The 17792-nt window shown below is 36.9% G+C and overlaps 1 protein-coding gene and 2 pseudogenes across 1 annotated transcript; 1 reads left to right on the forward strand and 2 right to left on the reverse strand.

Annotated features, from left to right (window-relative positions):
- Positions 1-418: 418 nt before the first annotated feature.
- Positions 419-4064, reverse strand: LOC120141080 (annotated as a pseudogene).
- A 2289-nt stretch (positions 4065-6353) lies between these two features.
- LOC120141081 lies at positions 6354-9015 on the forward strand (annotated as a pseudogene).
- Positions 9016-9352: 337 nt separating this feature from the next.
- LOC120141079 (protein SUPPRESSOR OF PHYA-105 1-like) lies at positions 9353-15499 on the reverse strand. Its single transcript, XM_039156018.1, is given in 9 exon segments — positions 9353-10268; positions 10419-10478; positions 10562-10879; positions 11021-11167; positions 11577-11887; positions 11890-12428; positions 12817-12974; positions 13808-15105; positions 15357-15499. Coding segments are annotated over 8 exon segments (2952 nt in total). The 5' UTR covers positions 15035-15105; positions 15357-15499; the 3' UTR covers positions 9353-10076.
- Positions 15500-17792: the final 2293 nt, after the last annotated feature.

Raw genomic sequence — 17792 nt, forward strand, 5'->3', positions numbered from 1 at the left:
GTGCCGGCCACTGGTCACTGCATTGTTGTTAACAGAGCTGCAGCTAAAATTTGTAAAAAGACAGATATCAGCCACTTATGGTGGTTTGATAAGTACCATAGTTGTCATATAGCTACAATAGCAAAACAATACAAGCCAGTCAAGATATAGTTGCTTTCAGTATAGTCTGCTTTTATTAATCCAGTGCGAGAATGCATAAATCTCTTGTCAACTAACTGTTAACGTCTAGGCATGAAATGGTAGGCTACCCAAAAAAACAAAGAGAAATAATCTTCATTTGAGTGAATGTTTAGCAAACAAGGTTTTTCCTCGTAATTCAAATGAGAAAATGCTCAGTTTAATGTAATCAAACAAGACAACCTGACCTTGTTAGCAGGGATCACTTTCGTGTTGTATGTTCAGCTGTAAAAAATCTTACTAAATTCCTATTGATGACTTCCATTTGGTGAGAGATAATCTGTCAATAAATTCCATTTCCTTTTATAGGAGAATTGCAAAAGAATTACAAACTTCGGGAAAGATGTTGATCGTCATGAATCTGTTTTATGACCAACTGGAATATTGACAAGGCTCTCTGGATCTGATTTAACTGTTGGTGGCAAGTCAACAAGCATACTTGGAGGTGCAAAATACACATGTAATGACATCATGCAAATAATGATTCCCAAGAAAAGCTGCAAGAATGCCACGAAAAGAAAAATAAGCAATCAAAAGTTAATTGCCAAACAAAACTGGCAGCACAAATGTAGGAGCCCTGAAAAAGGCTTCTGTATGTCTGAATAACTATTTTCACATAAAATGACTGAAACAGGCAGGATGACCCATAAATTACCGAACAAGATAAAATATCGGATTATCCGTTTCTGTGAGTGGAGCGGTTCTTGTTAACAATGAAACTAAAACTAAAAGCCCAACAAAACATAAATTTAACACCAACATCCAAGGTTTGGAACACTATGGCAATAACACACTTAGGAACCATATTTGGGGATTGGTATCTAGTTCAGACCATCATTGATATAACAATCTGGACTGTGTGTGAGAGGGCATTTTTCATTAACAATGAAACTCAAAGCCAAAAATAAAATAAATATAATGGCTACATCCAGGTAGACTTGCCCATCAAACAGGGAAAATCGGAGCCAAAACTTTTTCACTTCCCTTACCCATACCCAGTCCAAAAGCCTAAATTACTGTTATACAAAACTGAAGTATTAAAAAGGGCTTTATATAATCTTATTTGTATATTTTATATAATTAAATTTAAATAAAATGTATCTTTTAATTAATGAATAGTAATATGGGCTTGAATTGAAAAACGTTGCCAAAGGTAGCTCAACTCTTGGACATGTCTATATTCAGGATGAATATTATACCACAATAACACGTTTAGATATCAAATTAAGGGCTGGATATCTTCTTCAGACTGCAGCAAGGAAGCCTACCTGAAGCGTTGGCTTGAAACTGAAGAGGAACACAGATAGAACCATTGTCAATACCATGGCCATCGATGTAGAATACACCTGAATAAATAAGTAAAAACAAGTCAAAAAGAAAAAAGAGGAATTATATCCAAAATTTCAAACCATTACAAAGCAGCTCAGAATTTATAAGCATACACATCAAAGAGAAAACTCCAGGTTCAGAAATAAAACACAAAATCTATTGACAATATGGCATTCACCTGCATATGGACGGAGGATCACACACATAATCAAGAATAGTTAAAAAGAAGGTACCTTGACTATGTTGTCAGCGTATTTCATTATCCATGAAACCAAAAGCCAGAAGAACCTAGATTTAGCACAACCATCCAAGTTGTGATGCTGTACCCATTAAACAGCCGTTGCCACCAAGGTCCTCTCTCAAATTCATCTCTAAAATCATCGAATACAAGCCGTGCCATGTTGAAGATTGCACCAAACCTGGAAGAAGATCATCAAATCGGAATTAATCAACCAGCACTCACGTTAATTACTTTCAAAGGATAGAATTAATACGCATAAAATGGTGACATAACAATTTTGTCTTCTCCATATTACTATATCTCTAGGGTCAATAATTTTATATGAGAACTACTGAACTCAATCACTTGCTGCCATTACTCTGCAGTTTTCTGTTGAGGTCTTTCCTCTAGAGGTACCCAAATTGGATCAGTGATCAATTTCTCAATTTCGTCGTAAACTTAATTGGTTACTTCCAATCATGTAAATCAATAGTTCAAACCGCACTCAAAGGTAGGGCATTTCCCAATTTTATATGAACTTCTGTACCAGAGATCAGAAAAACAAACTAGGAAAAGATATTTATATTCAAAGTAATATTTCCCTTGAATAACAAGGCAGTGAAAACTTTGTGCGTGCGTGCACACACGAAAACAATAATAATAAAGAAGAAAGGAACCTACGTGTACAACTGTACATTCTGCCAGTATAAGCTATCATTATTCTTCTTCATCAAGAATTCTGTGTACACACCAGCCAATGCCGAAAGACAAGCAGACAAAATTCCTAACATGTATCCTTGAATTGGTGCTGAGAAGAGGGAATCACATGAAGCCTCTCCACATCCTTTGACCTTAATAAAGATAAGAAAGAAAGATAATCCGAATTGTGAAAGCTATGTTTATACTTCACTAAATTATTAACAGAAAAGGGCTCACACCAAAAGAAAACAAGAAGTTGGAGATAGACTGCTTCAAGAGCTTATGTCATTGACCCTAATGAGATACCACAGCTTCCTACAAATAGATGTTGCATTCTTAACCAAGTTGTTGCTCGTTGCCATTCCTTCATATTCTCCCTCTCCTTTTTTCTTTCATTTCTTAAAATTCCGTCAATGCATCAAATTTAGTAAAGCATTTATTCACTTTACTACTAGAAAAGAAATTATCACATTAACTACTACTTCCAACTTATTTCTTATTTAAGCACTCTATACTTCTTCCGGAACTGGTAAAACCATTGCTTGGTATCTCATTTCTCACACGGGATTCAAGTTTGAGAGGCAAAAATACATTAATTTTCCAACATCAAAACAATTTTAACCATCCACAACTTTTTTCTTGAACCACAAGTCAATGTAGCACAAACCACAGTAAAATACATACATGGTTTAATTAGACAACTTGAGTACCTGACTCGTGGTTGTTCCAACAGCCAATAGAATGATCGCCATCCACTGTAGATTAGAAAGCTTCTTCTTAAGAAACAACCTAAATCATGAAACAACATCATCTGCTAACTCAAGAGAACACTATCGACATCAAATGCTGCTAGATACATAAAAAGAGAGTTCAAATACAAGACTGATGGTAGTACCTGAATAAAATTCCAGTAGTGACAATCTTCAAATTGCCCATTATCTGATGCGTGGAAGTATCGACATACATAAGAGTAGCGAATTGGACATTGTTATGGATTAAGTAAATGACAGATGGAATCGGGAACAATCGAACAGTTTTCCAATCCGTTGTCATTTTCGGAGGAGGCGATTTCTTACACTCTCTCCACAGAAAAACACTTGATACAATAAGCTGTAACAAAAACAAATTAATACAAAATCAACAATCCATTTTCGGATCTATAATTAAGAAAGTTCGATGGAAATTTGAAAACACCTTAAAAACCTCAGCAAGGAAAGGAACGGTGGCGTAATCATATTTATATTCGCCATTGCTTTGCGACAGAGTTGTTAGTATACCCTGCCAAACATTAGAATTTATTTAGATCTAATCGTTATTCTAAGCGATTAGGGTTAAGGATTTATGAGTGGAGAGCACGGAAATTCATGGGAGTGCGAAAATTGCAATGAAGGAGAATTAAACTATTGAAGTTTGAAGTAAAAGAAAAGAAAAACACTGACCTGAGAACTGGTGAGGACGGTGAGGAGAAAAGCTACAAAGTACCACTTCATTTTCACTTCTTCCAATCCGCGGGAAGCATTGTCATCTAGTTCTAGAGCGCGCCAAGTACTGCGACAGTGAGAGAGCGCCCGAGCGGTGATCAGTTCATAGGATCAAAACGCCGTCGTATATGTGCCGCCCCGTTTTTTTACAGTGATTGGGCTGAGTTCATATGTCATTTCTTCTGTTGGGTCATTAGAACGGTGGATTGGCAGTGGCCCTTCCTTTGGGCGGTAACTAAACTTTGTTTTGGTAAAAGGACCTCCTAGGTCACTCTTAATTTTCAAAGTTAGGTAAATCGTACCTAAAAAACAAATGGTATGCAAATATTAAGGTTATTTTTTTAGAATTGGTACCAAATTGACATAATTTATAAACTTTAAGAGTTAAACTTGTAATAATGTCAATCAAATTGATGTAAAAATGACGGAAAAATTAACATCCTAATCAATTGTCCTTAGTTGCTTATGTTCATTTTTTACTTTTTGTGAAAGTACTGCCAGGTCCCTCTATTATAGGATATTATTAATTTAGTTCATGTACTATCAAATGGATCAATTTAGTCCTGTTGTAGAGATTGATTGGATCTGGTCTCTATATTGATTAAATGAACCAATTTAGTTCGTGGGTTGGGAGAGTCGCCCTCACCTCTGCAGTACTCGATCTAGATTAGTCGGTCAATAGTGATTAATTCAAAAAAATAAAGAAAAAATTAATCTCATAACCATAAACAGACTATAAAAGTTAATCGTTAGAAGGAGATCGAACATAAATATATTACTCTGTTTCAAGAGAGATTTCTCCACCATTATATTCTTATTATGATCCTCAAATAGAGGCTATAATCGTAGGTGATCCAGCAAAGCCAGATTTTTGTTTGTTCGTTTCTTAAAAAATTGTTCATTCTTTCTCAGATTTAGAAACAAGCAGTTCTTCCAAAATAGGTTGGTTATATCATTAGAAAAAACGTAAGAAAACACAATTTCAAACATAAATAAACTGAATCGTTTGTTCCCACTAACAATCCCATACAATGCAAGTTAACTGCATGGAGGAGCCGGTGAAGTGCTCGAGGACTGCTCAAGCAAGCACTGGTTGGTGAACCAGTAATGGAGAACGAGTATTATCTATCCCTCTACAAGTTAGAGTAGCTCATTAATCTATTAAACCAAAGTAGTCAAAGTAGATGTCATATACTTGCCATTGCTTTCTGGTTTAACGGGAACGAAGTCTATCGTGGAGGACTGGCCAGCAATAGACATGGAAACTTCTGTGCTTGTTAAAGCTTCCGTGAGTGAAATGGACACTTACGACACAGTACCCGTGTATGTCTACATGCGGTGGTTTTTGCGACAAACTTGGGAGGAGACTCCCAAACCGTCATGAAGAAGTTCAAATACTCCCGAGAAAGACAGATCGATAGTTAGCATGCTCGGGAGAATAATCAAACGGCTAATGTTCTTACGAAAGAGGGACAAGCGTACTTATCTTATTTGTTTTGGGTGGAAGAAGCTCCGTCGATTGTTGAAAGAGAAGCAGAGAAGGACCGATAATGGATTCCGATAGGCCGCTAGTTCGAGTTACAGCAATCAGAGAAGAATTTGACCTATAGACCTCCGATCATCCCAAAGTTGCAGCAGATTCCTCAGTCGTATGTAAGATCTCAAAGCAGTGCCTGAAAGAGAGAAGATATCTAATATGAAGATTTGATTCTGATGATTTTGCTTGGGCGATATGAGCGAGGGAAGAGTCTTTTCCTCTTTCCTGTTCTTTTTTACTTTATGTTTCCAATTTCTGTTCTAGTTTTCCTAGCATTTGCTTTAATGGTCTGTCGATTACTTTAAATAACAATGCATATTATCTTTTAAATTCTGAATCCGAATCAGTCCATCACCTACACACTGCGATCAATTTGTTTCCCCCTAGAATTAAGCTTCTTCGTTCCTGGAAACGCGTAGTCAACTTACAATGAGCGGAAATTGGAAAATCATGGAAAATACGGGGGGAAAGCATTGGAAATAGCCAAACAATGCGATCTAAAAGGCAAGAACATCGAAATCATTGCCACACAATCTTACAAGTGCTTCATGTAGGTTCCTCGTCGAAAGCAGCTCTGCATTCAATCACACACCAATCACCGTCAAACTCACAATTTCCCCGGCCAACACCTAGTAATAATATTCTTTGACATCCCTTTCAATAACACGTACATTATCTTGATTTTGGAGTTTTTGGAATTCCGATTAATACATGGTGGAAACTACCGGTTCTTAGATAAGGCTGGCAATGGCATATTCCTGATTCTAAACAAAGCTTTGAATTCTTTTATGTTGTTCTGAATGTTTCTTTCACCTTCCTTGATCCGAAAGGAAACCATTTCAACATGTTCTTCTATAGAAAGCGACGCCATGCTTAATCTTCACATATGTTTCATTTGATTCTTTTTTTTTTAATTTGTATTCATCATGAACATGATTATTGACATATACCCTCTTTTGATAGGGCCTCCTGGTCTCAGACCAAAATGGAGCAATTCCGCCAGATAGAAGAGGCTTTAGGAAGCTTGAAGGCATTAATGGTTTTTAGTGACAACATCCAAATCAACCAGAGGCAATGTGTTTTGCTGCTCGATATGCTTGATTCTGCGTACAAAATGATATCCGAAGAAATGAGAGAGAACCTGAAATTTGAAGAAAGGAGCATGAAATGGAAAGTTCTTGAAATGCCATTGAAGGAGCTCCACAGGATTTTCAAAGAAGGGGAAACCTACATCTAGGAATGCTTGGAAACCAAAAACTGGTGGGTTAAAGCCATATCTCTCTATCAGAACTCGGACTGCGTCGAGTTACATATCCATAACTTGCTTTCCTGCATTCCAATTGTTATTGAAGCAATCGAATCTGTGGCCGAACTGTCCGGTTGGGAACAAGATGAAATGCAAAAGAAGAAACGAGTGTACTCAAACAAGTACCATAAAGAATGGATCGATTCTCAACTTTTCCAATGGAAATTTGCAAAGCAGCACCTTGTTACTCAAGATTTTTGCAATAGGATCGACAGTGTTTGGAAAGAAGATAGGTGGATCCTTCGCAACAAAATCCTGGAAAAGGAAAACTTGGGGTTGAGAAAGCAGGAGAGAAATCTTGCAGATTTGCTTTTGAGAAACTTAGATAGTTCAGAGCTGTTGAAGGAGAAGCTTTTACCGAGTTCGATCCTGCTAGGATCGAAGGACTATCAGGTTAGACGGCGGCTTGGAAATGGGAATCAATACAAGGAGGTGTACTGGTTAGGTGAAAGCTTTGTTATGATACCCATATTTGCAGATGTAGAAGCAGTAGCTTCTGATATTTCTTCATTATTCTCTCTTTCCCACCCAAAATACTGCATTTCCTTTGTGGATTCACCGATGATGGAAAGAAGGAATGTCTTTAGCCCATGGAACTAAATAAAAGCCTCTGCGACTGCCTAAAAGACAATTGCAACCCGAAAAGGCGAACATCGTTTTGTCTTCCTGTTGCTGTTGATCTAATGCTTCAGATTGCTAGGGGAATGGAGTATCTACACTAAAATAAAATCTACCATGGTGATTTAAATCCTTTTAGTATACATGTTAAGTTGAGAGGAAATTCTCCGGAAGGGCAAACGCAGGCAAAAATTTCGGGATTTGGTTTGTCTTCCATACCACAAAGAGCACAGACAAGAACCAGAATGAACAGCAGTTGTTCATTTGGCATGCACCAGAGGTTCTAGAGGAGCAAGAACAACCAGGAAGTAAAAGGAATTTCAATTTAAAGTTCACTGAAAAAGCAGATGTGCATAGCTTCGGAATGATCTGCTTTCATCTTCTAACTGGAAAAGTCCCATTTGAAGATGGCCATCTTCAAGGGGACAAAATGGGCCGAAACATAAGGGTAGGTGAGAGACCATTGTTTCCTTACAAGCCACCGAAACCTATAACAAACCTGATCAAGAAATGTTGGCATGCTGATCAGGCTCAAAGGCCTAGCTTCCCATCTGTGTGCAGAATTCTTCGGTATTTAAAGCGGTCACTTCTTATGAACCCTGATCATAATTACCAATCGGAGTTGCCACTTCTGCTGGTGGATTACCATGAGACTGATTCAAGGCTTCAACGGATGTTCCCTGTGTGGGAAGCTTCCAAGACAGTCTCGGCATCACAAATCCCATTTCAGATGTTTATCTATAGAGTATTGGAAAATGAAAAAATAGGATCTAGTCACAAAGACACTTCAGAATCAGGAAGTGAAAGAAATGAATTCAGTGGCAACGAAAATGTCACTACCGATGAGCCTTACTTGTCAGCAACTGAGAGGTCCATGCCTTCGCCTGAACCACTGCGAAGGATACGTACTACAGTGAAGAAATCTCCAGACATTAAAGCAAAACATTCAGGTATTGACCACACTCTTGAACTATATTTTCCATGCTTTTCGTCTTGAAACAACAAGGCACAACACCAAATTATTGTTTCATGTCAAGATTTAAACACTGCAATTGATGCTGACAACAGGCTTCTTCTTTTCTAGTGACACCTAAAGGAAGATTATTAAGACCTCCAACGATTCATCGTGCCCACAGTTTCATACCAAATTCAGAAAACAATCTCTTAGTGAGCCCCAGATACAGAAAGAGTTCAGAAAACCAGCTCTTAGTGAGTCCCAGACACAGAGAGTCCAGGAAGCCAGCACTTAACAAGACCCAGAATACGGAGAACGAAATCCTGTCATGTCTCAGATTCCGAGCACATCACCTAGCCTTTTCAACAGGTTGATTCCTTAGACTCAACGACAAAGTTTGATCTAGTTTACAGTGATGAAATTCTTTCCCAGATCAATAATTACAAAAGTCCAACTCCGACTTAAGAAACAAAGTGACAAAGATAGGATTCAAACAGCAGAAAATAATCTGAACAAGTGTTCAGAGCTTGTCGAATTTTCAAAGCTTAAGGGAAGAAGAACACGTAAGCTTCGACTGGCTAACACCTTACTCCTGTAAATTTAGCATGTGTGCTGAACTGTCATGGTCTCTGATATATGAAAGATGAAATATTTTTCGCTACAACTTTAGCAGAAACAATCCATTAATGTTCAACAAAAAGCATACAAATTCTTTGAGCCAGTTCAACAAGAAGTTCAGTTTGGTTTTGTTTTGTACCTTTAATCATATAATATTTGTACTCAATTTATCAATATATGGATGGTTATTCTTGTTTCCCTGCAAGCAGAGGATTGATCTTTCCATAAAATTCTAATGGTGCTATTTTTTTCCTTTTCAACATTCTAGGGTGATTACAAAGTAGTATATGTTTTAGAATTTTCTTAACCTATTAACAACCATTGACAACGCACACACCTGCAGACCAGCTGCTTGATCCCGGATCCTGATGAAAATACTACAGACAGCAAATAGAAACATATATAAAAGTTAAATCTCAAGGGATTTCCAATTCAAAATGGTGGGAAAATCTACAGAATACATCTCAATCAGAAAGGCTAGTTTTATATTTGTTGGCAACAGCGAGAAACTTCATTGAATTAATCATAAAGGAACAATTATCTACAAATCATGAAGCAAAATACTTGTGGAAATACCTTGCTGTAAAACTTACAGCTTCATACCTCTTTAATTCTTAAGAAGCACTCGCATCTCGACTGCTTGAATATTTCTAAAACACGAAATTCTCGGCTGCTAGGTTCTTTTTCAATATATACATGCATGCTACGTTCCTCCCCTAATACCATGTCTATCAGTAATGTTTTTGCTCATGAACAACGTTTTCGGAGCCACTCCTCGTCAATGTTGCCATTAATTGTTCACAAGTAGTAGTCGAGATAAATCTGCAGTTCATCTTCGTATTTAACCTACGATTCTGAGGAGTTGGCGCCTGAATTTGGAACAGTCATGCGTAAAGCTGCCACACAACAATGACCATAGTAGTTTTAGTAGGGAACTGGAGACTAATATCCTTGTGTGCACAGGCACACTCGATTGAAGGCAGGCACGAAGTTAGTGTACGAGTTTTGGCTCTCAGTTTTACCCTTCGGCCTTTGCAATCTGCTATCATTGGTTTCTCAAAGTGAATATTAATCTGTCTTTAGGATGGGCGAGATAGTTACAGTTTAGAGCAGAACTAATTTGGGGAAGGCTTTCATCACACTAGTTTCAGTAATTCTATACTTCCAGTTGAGTTGGCAGCAACAAGCATGTTCGACTTTTGTCTCCAACAGACACTTGAAACAAACTGTCCATTTTTGTCGGCGTTCTGATGCTCAGAAATAGGATCAACAGACCCAAACTTATAGGAAGTGATTGGCATTGGCAGAGATCTATAGTAACAATAAACCTTCAAATGTACAACAGAGGAAAAAAAACGATCTGGATCAGTCTGCATGTAAGGCATGTGTATTGTCATTATAAAAAACAAAAAGAAATAAGAAAATCCAGACCAGAGCAACAGATTTCAGCACTCCATTTGTAATTGAACCGTAATTACCTCATTTGTTTCTGAACCGCATGCTATATATCCATCCAAGACGGATAAACCCACAAAGTTCTGACCAAGCAGAAAACAAAGGGTTAGCACTTAAAAAGTATGGCAGATGCTCAATTTTTAATAGATATAGAAAAAAGTAAAACCTTCTCATTTTTATGGCCAGTAAAGGTTAAGTCACAAGTAGTGGAGGGCGATCCGTCTGAGCAAGTTTTGTTGAGATCCCATGACTTCAGAGTGTTGTCAGTGGATGCAGAGAGAAGGGTATTGAAATCCAAGAATTTCACATAGCTAACAGCTTTTTCATGGGAAGCCAATGTGCACAAGGGAATTCTAGCATGCCGGAGATCATAGCAATATACTTTGTAATCAGCAGATCCAAATGCTAACAGATGAGGAGAGAAACTAGAGAACTGAACACAGCAGACATTTGCATGGCTCCATATGGTTCCGAGTGAACTTTTCTGCAATGATTTCATTCACAATTTTCTTTAGACTAACGCTCCGAACCAAAATATGCATGCTGGTGATTCACGGGTGTATCTGATTTGCAAAAAAAAAAACCAAAACTTTTACATGCTACATTATGAGGCGGGAAAGCATACCTCATTAATGCTCCAAATCTTCACAGAACAGTCATCACTTCCACTGACAAACTTTGTTGGGTCAGCTTGAGAAAAGTCGACAGACCATGCCCTCTTTTGGTGTTCATTGTATCGACAGAGTCCTTGACCAGTTCCCGCATCCCATGTCTGTACCCAAAAGACACCATTTTATCAATTAAATATAAGTTAACAGCCTCACTTCAATAATGAAAATGCCATTAAACAACATAAAATAGAAGGCAAACTAAACATTTAGACAGAAGTTCGATAGTTGCAGTTACTCTTTGTTGCAATAGAACAAACTATACTTCAGAATCTAGGCAAATAATTCCCAGAATTTGAAGTGGTACAGAATTTAATAAAATGTACAAAGGATAGTTATGATCTTGATCATGAAAAAGAATTTACCACTCTACTGGAATAGTACCAAAACAGTGATGGATCATCAATGTCTAACAAAATCATCACTACAGATGATTTTGGCAGGACAAAACCTTAGTGCCTTATTTGAGCAACATTCACTTCAAGGAATCTTTCAATTAGAACGTGTATTTACCTGGACGACGCCATCATAATCAGTTGAAGCCAAATAATTCTTTATGTAGTTGTTCCAGCACACACAGCTAATCTTTGACTTGTTTGACATCTCAACCACAGGATAGTGGATGTCAATAGAGTCTTTCATAAATGCATCAAACTCGAAAATCTTGATTCTCTTCGATATGCCAGCAGTTGCAATATAATCCTCATTTCGGTCGAAACTAAGAGTGCATATCACATTTGCAGAGTTTATAAGGTCTCTATTTCTTATTGTTCCACAGACTTCAAACTTGTTATAGCAAGCAAACTTGCACAAACCATCAAAAACATCCCAAGGGGATCAACAGATTTCTGATTCATTAGTTGCTTGCCATTCTCACTGTGAAACTTGGACAACCTGTCTCTATTCTTCAGCAAGTCTTTATCAGAGTCAGCTGAAGCAGCAGTTTCAGAAGAGTGGATTTTGGATCTCATGGAGAAGTAGACATGCTCGAGTTTCCGGATATCTTTTGACAACCATCGATCATTGGCATCGGACTTCAAATTTGATATATCATTAGGAACGGAGGTTCCAGGATCTTCAAAATGCGTGCACTTTTCTCCTGCATCAGGAAATTCATTTTGTATCTGAGGGGAAACTGAGGATGTCCTTAACGATTGCCTTCTCATAGCCTCCTTGATATCTTCTTCTAAGAACCTAATCTCTTCCATCAATTTGGAGGCATGCTTCTGCTTTTGTTCTTCTAGTCTAGTTAGAAAATGAAGTAATATCTCTGATTCAGCCAAATCACTATCAGAAGATTTTGATACATCGTTCCCACGAAACCGTTCTTGGGATCCACAAAATAAATCAGACTCCAGGATTTCCCTGTTTTATACAGAATTTAATTGTACATAAATACCAAAACAAGTAGAAACTACATTAAATCTTCATTAATTGCAGTAGACAATATAACCTACATACCAACAAAAATGAAGTACAATACAAGCACTACAATTTGTAATAACATCACTATATTTAGGAAGCCAGGAAATGACAGTAAAAACAATTATTCATGTGCAAGCTAGAAATGGAGAGACCAAATTAGTGAGTTTTACAACCCATTGTAACTTCTGCCTGAATTCTTTTTCTTGCATTAGAGTATTTATATGATTCTTAATATATCTAATACAAAATGACAGATTAGAGTAAACAAAATGCTATGGAATTAGTAGTTATTGTAGATAATGAATTATGATAATAGATTCATTGATACCTAGTTGTTGGACGAGACAGGGGTTCAGGATGAAGTAGCCAAAGACAAAAGGCAGCTTCCTTTGGACTTTCTGAAAGGAAATTTGGTGGAAGAATCCGCTGACTCAAGTCCGACATCATTGCAGAATGCTGCTCCATTGACTCAAAACGACATAGAAGCTGATAGAAACGGACCACATTAATTGAAATAATACACTTCCTATCAACTCTATGATTCAAATTATAGGAACTGAGACATAATCAAACCAGATGTTTAATAGCAAACCAGATTATTCTAACAGGATGTTTAATGGTAAACACTTTCAGACTTTCAGGCACATTTTAGATTATTATGATTCAAGTACTGGAGCCTATCTCAAAGTTAGTATCAGCACTATGAAACATTAATCTACTTCAACATACTCTATATGAACAGCGATAAATGTCGAGATTCATTTGATTAGCAGTTTTAAGATTACTCTCTCGTGACTAGACAAAGACACAATAAGGGCACCAGATTCCGGGGAAGAATGTCTCAAATGTAGTGAGAGAATACAGTCTATATTGTCCCGAATTTTTGTGAATTTGCAATTTTCCTTTCCCCCTTTCCCCTAATAGGCATAAACTCTAGTAACAAACTAAGTGCCCTTTTTATTGGTTCAATTCCAATCATCAATTACTCGAACTAATATAAGCCATTATAACATTATATATCTAACTCCTGAACTAATATAAAACTCATATGTGTAAGGATTCTGTCTTTCTAGACCAAGAGGACTAGACTTTTTCACATACATTAATGTCGTCTTATATGATTTCATTCTGACTAAAATCTCAGATCAGTTCAGTGTGAAATCTATGGTCCTGAGACTCAAAAAAAGGACTTACAGTCTTATTTTGGTTGGCCTAATAGCAAATACTGGGTTAAAATACATCACATTCTATGCATAGAAAATCAAAAGAAAGGAATTCCAAAGTACTAAAAAATATGAAATACTAAGAGAACTCCTCACCTCAAAAAGAAAAACCCCAAGGCTATATATATTTGATGAAAATGTGAGGCTTCTTCCACTGAGCTTCCCTGGGCAAGCATACCACCTCTCTTCCACTTCTATATCTGCAGAAGGAGACTGCGCAGCAGATGTATCGTAATAGAAAAATGGATGCTTGTTGACAAAAGGCTTAGAATGCTGCTTAATAGATGTATGAAAACCAACAATATTCCGCGTATCTGCCCTGGATCCATGAGGAGAGGTGAATTCCGTTTTGTGTCCAGGAGGTTTCATGTTCTCATCATGCATTAGCTGCTTTGCACCTTGACTACAATTGGAAGCATTCATACCTTGTTCCAAGGACCTTTTCCTCTTCAAATCATTATGTACAGCTGACACTAGTTCGTTCTTGACAGACCGTCCGGTATAGATAACCTTATTTGATGACAATAAGGAGAAACAGGATGGCCGTAAATCTTGCAAGACAACCCCTTGCGAATGTGCCGAATCCACCAACTCCACAATCTGCCTGAATATAATCAGGCTTTCAACTTTATCTTCTCTTCGACTCCCTGGTTTTAGCCATTCTCTCAAACTAATCCCATTTGAGCTAGGCTCAGTAGCAGAACTATCGATCCCCGGTAAACAAGGCTGGTCATGATGTTCTCTTCTGCTAATTCCCTTCCCTTTTATACCCTTCTTCACAAAGAACTGAGAAAAGCTAGGCCTAGATGACGTTTTCAATCGAGTAGCCGCAGCTGACAATGTATTGCTTGAGATAACCAAGTTGTCCTCGGTAGCCTTCGAATGCAAAGCAACTCCCCCTTGTGTTTGATCAATATCCTTGATCTTATGGTTCTCGTAAGACATTCTTGCAAGCTGCTCTTTCGCTCTCAACAACATATGGCTTGCTTTTTCATCTAAAACAACGTGCTCCGACCTACTTTCGATATGATACATTCGTTCCCGCTGAGCCTTCCGTAAGCTGTTCGAGCTCTTTGCTAAACTTAAGCTTGAGTTCTTATAGTTTTCCAAAGTCGATTCTTCCACTATCATGCCGGTCTCCGTCTCGGCCTCGTTCATGGAAGAAGTGGTGGGACATGGAGGTGCAAAGCGACTCAAACCATTCACCGGCGATTCCGTCAAAAGACGATCTTCTGATTTCAAGGGAAAACTGAAATCTTTTCTCTTATATTCAACAGTCTCCGGCAATTCATTAGCTGCCATTTCTTGCCCATCTCGTTCCATACTATCCAGTTCCAAATAAAACCCAATCCAAACAATTTCTTTTTAAACTCTATAGCACATCAGCAGAAGAACTACAGACATCAAAATCAAAAGCTAGAAATTCATTCTATTTACACATAAAATCAAAAGTAAACAAATTAACCAAACAAACAAAGCATTCAATTTAACCAACGGAAATTGGGTGTTCAAGAGAATTAAAATTAACCACCTTTCTCACATGAAAATCTCTTCTCAAACAATCAAATTCGAACAGAACGCCGAGAAATCGAAAACGATCGTGTTCAAGCCAAAAAGAAGAGATACAAATGAAGAATTAACTTACACATCAAGGAGCAAGGACAGCAACCTTTAGCAGCGAACAGTTAACAGTTACTCTCAAATCGAAGCAAAAAAAAGAAGAAAGAAAAGGAAGAAGCAGCTATCAAAACTTGCCCGAAATGGAAAGAAAATACAATAAAAATAATACTTTGGAGAAGTAAAAGAATAATTAGTAATATCTTCTCAGTAATTAGACAAATCAAACAGAGTCAGAAACAGAACAACGTCTTTTCGGTGTCTCCTAGATATTCTTTTTCCCCCATTTTTAAGTTAATTAATTTACTTCAATTTCGTTTGGTCCACGAAATTTCTATAATTAAAATTAATGAGTGATCCGGTATCCGAAAAATTAAAGGCAAATGGATTGCTTGAACAACTTTGCTTAGCTCAGAGCCGTCTCAAATGTGAGGAGCAAATTGCAGCCACGATCTTTCCCTGCAAAAAATCTTTTGGTCAAAAAGAATATATATAATAATTCAAGAAAATAAAAAAAATACTGGGAATCTCTTTTAACGTAAATGCCATTGATTTCTTCATTATTACCGAGTCTGCCATCCGAGGCCCAACAGTTCCTCCTCCATTGTCGGCACTGTTAAAATTCTGGAATGGAAGAGGATGTTGACGGAGGGGGAGTACGAGACACGTGGCGAACATGGAGGCAATTTGAAACACGTCCGAACGAGGGTGTATCCGGCCAGTTCTGTGGACAGCCTCACGGGGCGTTTGGATATTTTGACGCAAACAGTGGCGGGGGTGATTCTGTAATTTTGTCTTAATCAAATGGCGTGGTTTCATTTGCAACTTGCGAGATGTGCTGTCGGTCAATAGAGGAACGAGTAGTTCTCAACGAACCACGTAGATTTGTAGGCCCTTCTCTGGCGGCTGGCACGTGGGGAAAAACAATTGGATTATAGGTTGGGCCTAAAGATTTTAGGTATCTATGGGCCAATTCCAAAACCATTATGATGAGATTTTACTTTAAGAAATAACAACTCTAGTAAAAATCATTTATTATTTGTAAAATTTAATTTTGAATGTAATATTTAAATATTTTGTTTTTATATATATTTTTATATAAATAATTTAAGGTTAGTATAATGTAGTATTTTTTCAAAAAATTTCTTAGTCATTGACAACGTAAACACACCTTGCAAACACAACAGTTAGAACCTAATACTTCTAAAGAGAATAACATTTCTTTCTACCACTGAGAAATAGGGTTGCAAACAAAACGAACGTTTAGTGAATCATTTGTGAACTGTTTGATAATTCATTCGTTTATATTTATTTATGTTCGGTAATCCGTTCATTTATATTCGTCCAATTAAATTTATATTTATATTCGCTTATGTTCGTTTATTTATATATATTTTTTAAATGATTGATTTAAAAGAAATTTATATTTATGTTCGTTCGATTATGTATTTTTGCGTTTGTTTATCATTTTAAAGAAATGACATAAATGCACACGAACAAGAAATTATGCTCCTTTAATTGTTTATGTTAGTTCGTTTGTTCAGTTAAAATTAACCGAACGAATATGAATATACCCTCATAGATTTTTGTCGATTCATTTATCGGCCTACTGAAATCGCTTGATGTTTTATACATTAAAACTTATAAAATTATTATTGATATATTTTTAAGGCTTAATACAAAAATAAGTGCTTAAACAATATCTCGAAAAACGTTTTGGTGCCTAAATAATTTTTTGCTAAAAATAGATGTCTAGCATTTTCTCAGTTACATTTTTAGGTGCACATCGTTATATTTTTTTATTTTTTTTATTTTTTAATAATAAAATATTTAAAAAAAACTTAATTTATTTATTAAAAACCCCAAACTTTTAATGAAATTATAAAAAAAACTAAAATATCTCATTTCAACCTCCATTACCAACTGTCGCCAGTCATTTTCGGCCACCATCGTCGCCGAACACTTTACGCTAAAAGATCAACGGGGGTTTGATCAGGAGTAGACGCCATTGCCGATGAAGGTGACGGTAACGATCACGGATGACCGACTGACGACCATGGAAAGGGAAAAGGAAAAAAAAAGGGGGGGAAAGGGAGGGGAGACGTGGGCGACTGTTTAGTTTTTTTATATATAATAACAAATATTTTTTTTAAAAATTAAATAAATTCTCAAAATTACCAAAACGTGACACATGTCACTTAACGGCCAAATTTAATGATCGTTACGATTCAGACACCTAAAAATCTCCAAAACGTTATCAAATGTTTTTAGTAAAAATTTCTTTAGTCACATACGTTTTTCGAGATAAAATTTAATCATTTTTGCATTAAGCCTATTTTTAATTATTAATAATCTACCGTGGATGTTAGTTTAAAAAAATGATATTTCATTAAAGATTCCGTGAGATTGACCGTTGGCTTTGGGAGTATTGAGACGGGACCCGTTGCTTTTATTGGGCGTGGGT

This window comes from Hibiscus syriacus, unplaced genomic scaffold (assembly GCF_006381635.1).
Source record: "Hibiscus syriacus cultivar Baekdansim isolate YM2019G1 unplaced genomic scaffold, ASM638163v2 tig00110793_pilon, whole genome shotgun sequence".
Classification (NCBI taxonomy): domain Eukaryota; kingdom Viridiplantae; phylum Streptophyta; class Magnoliopsida; order Malvales; family Malvaceae; genus Hibiscus; species Hibiscus syriacus.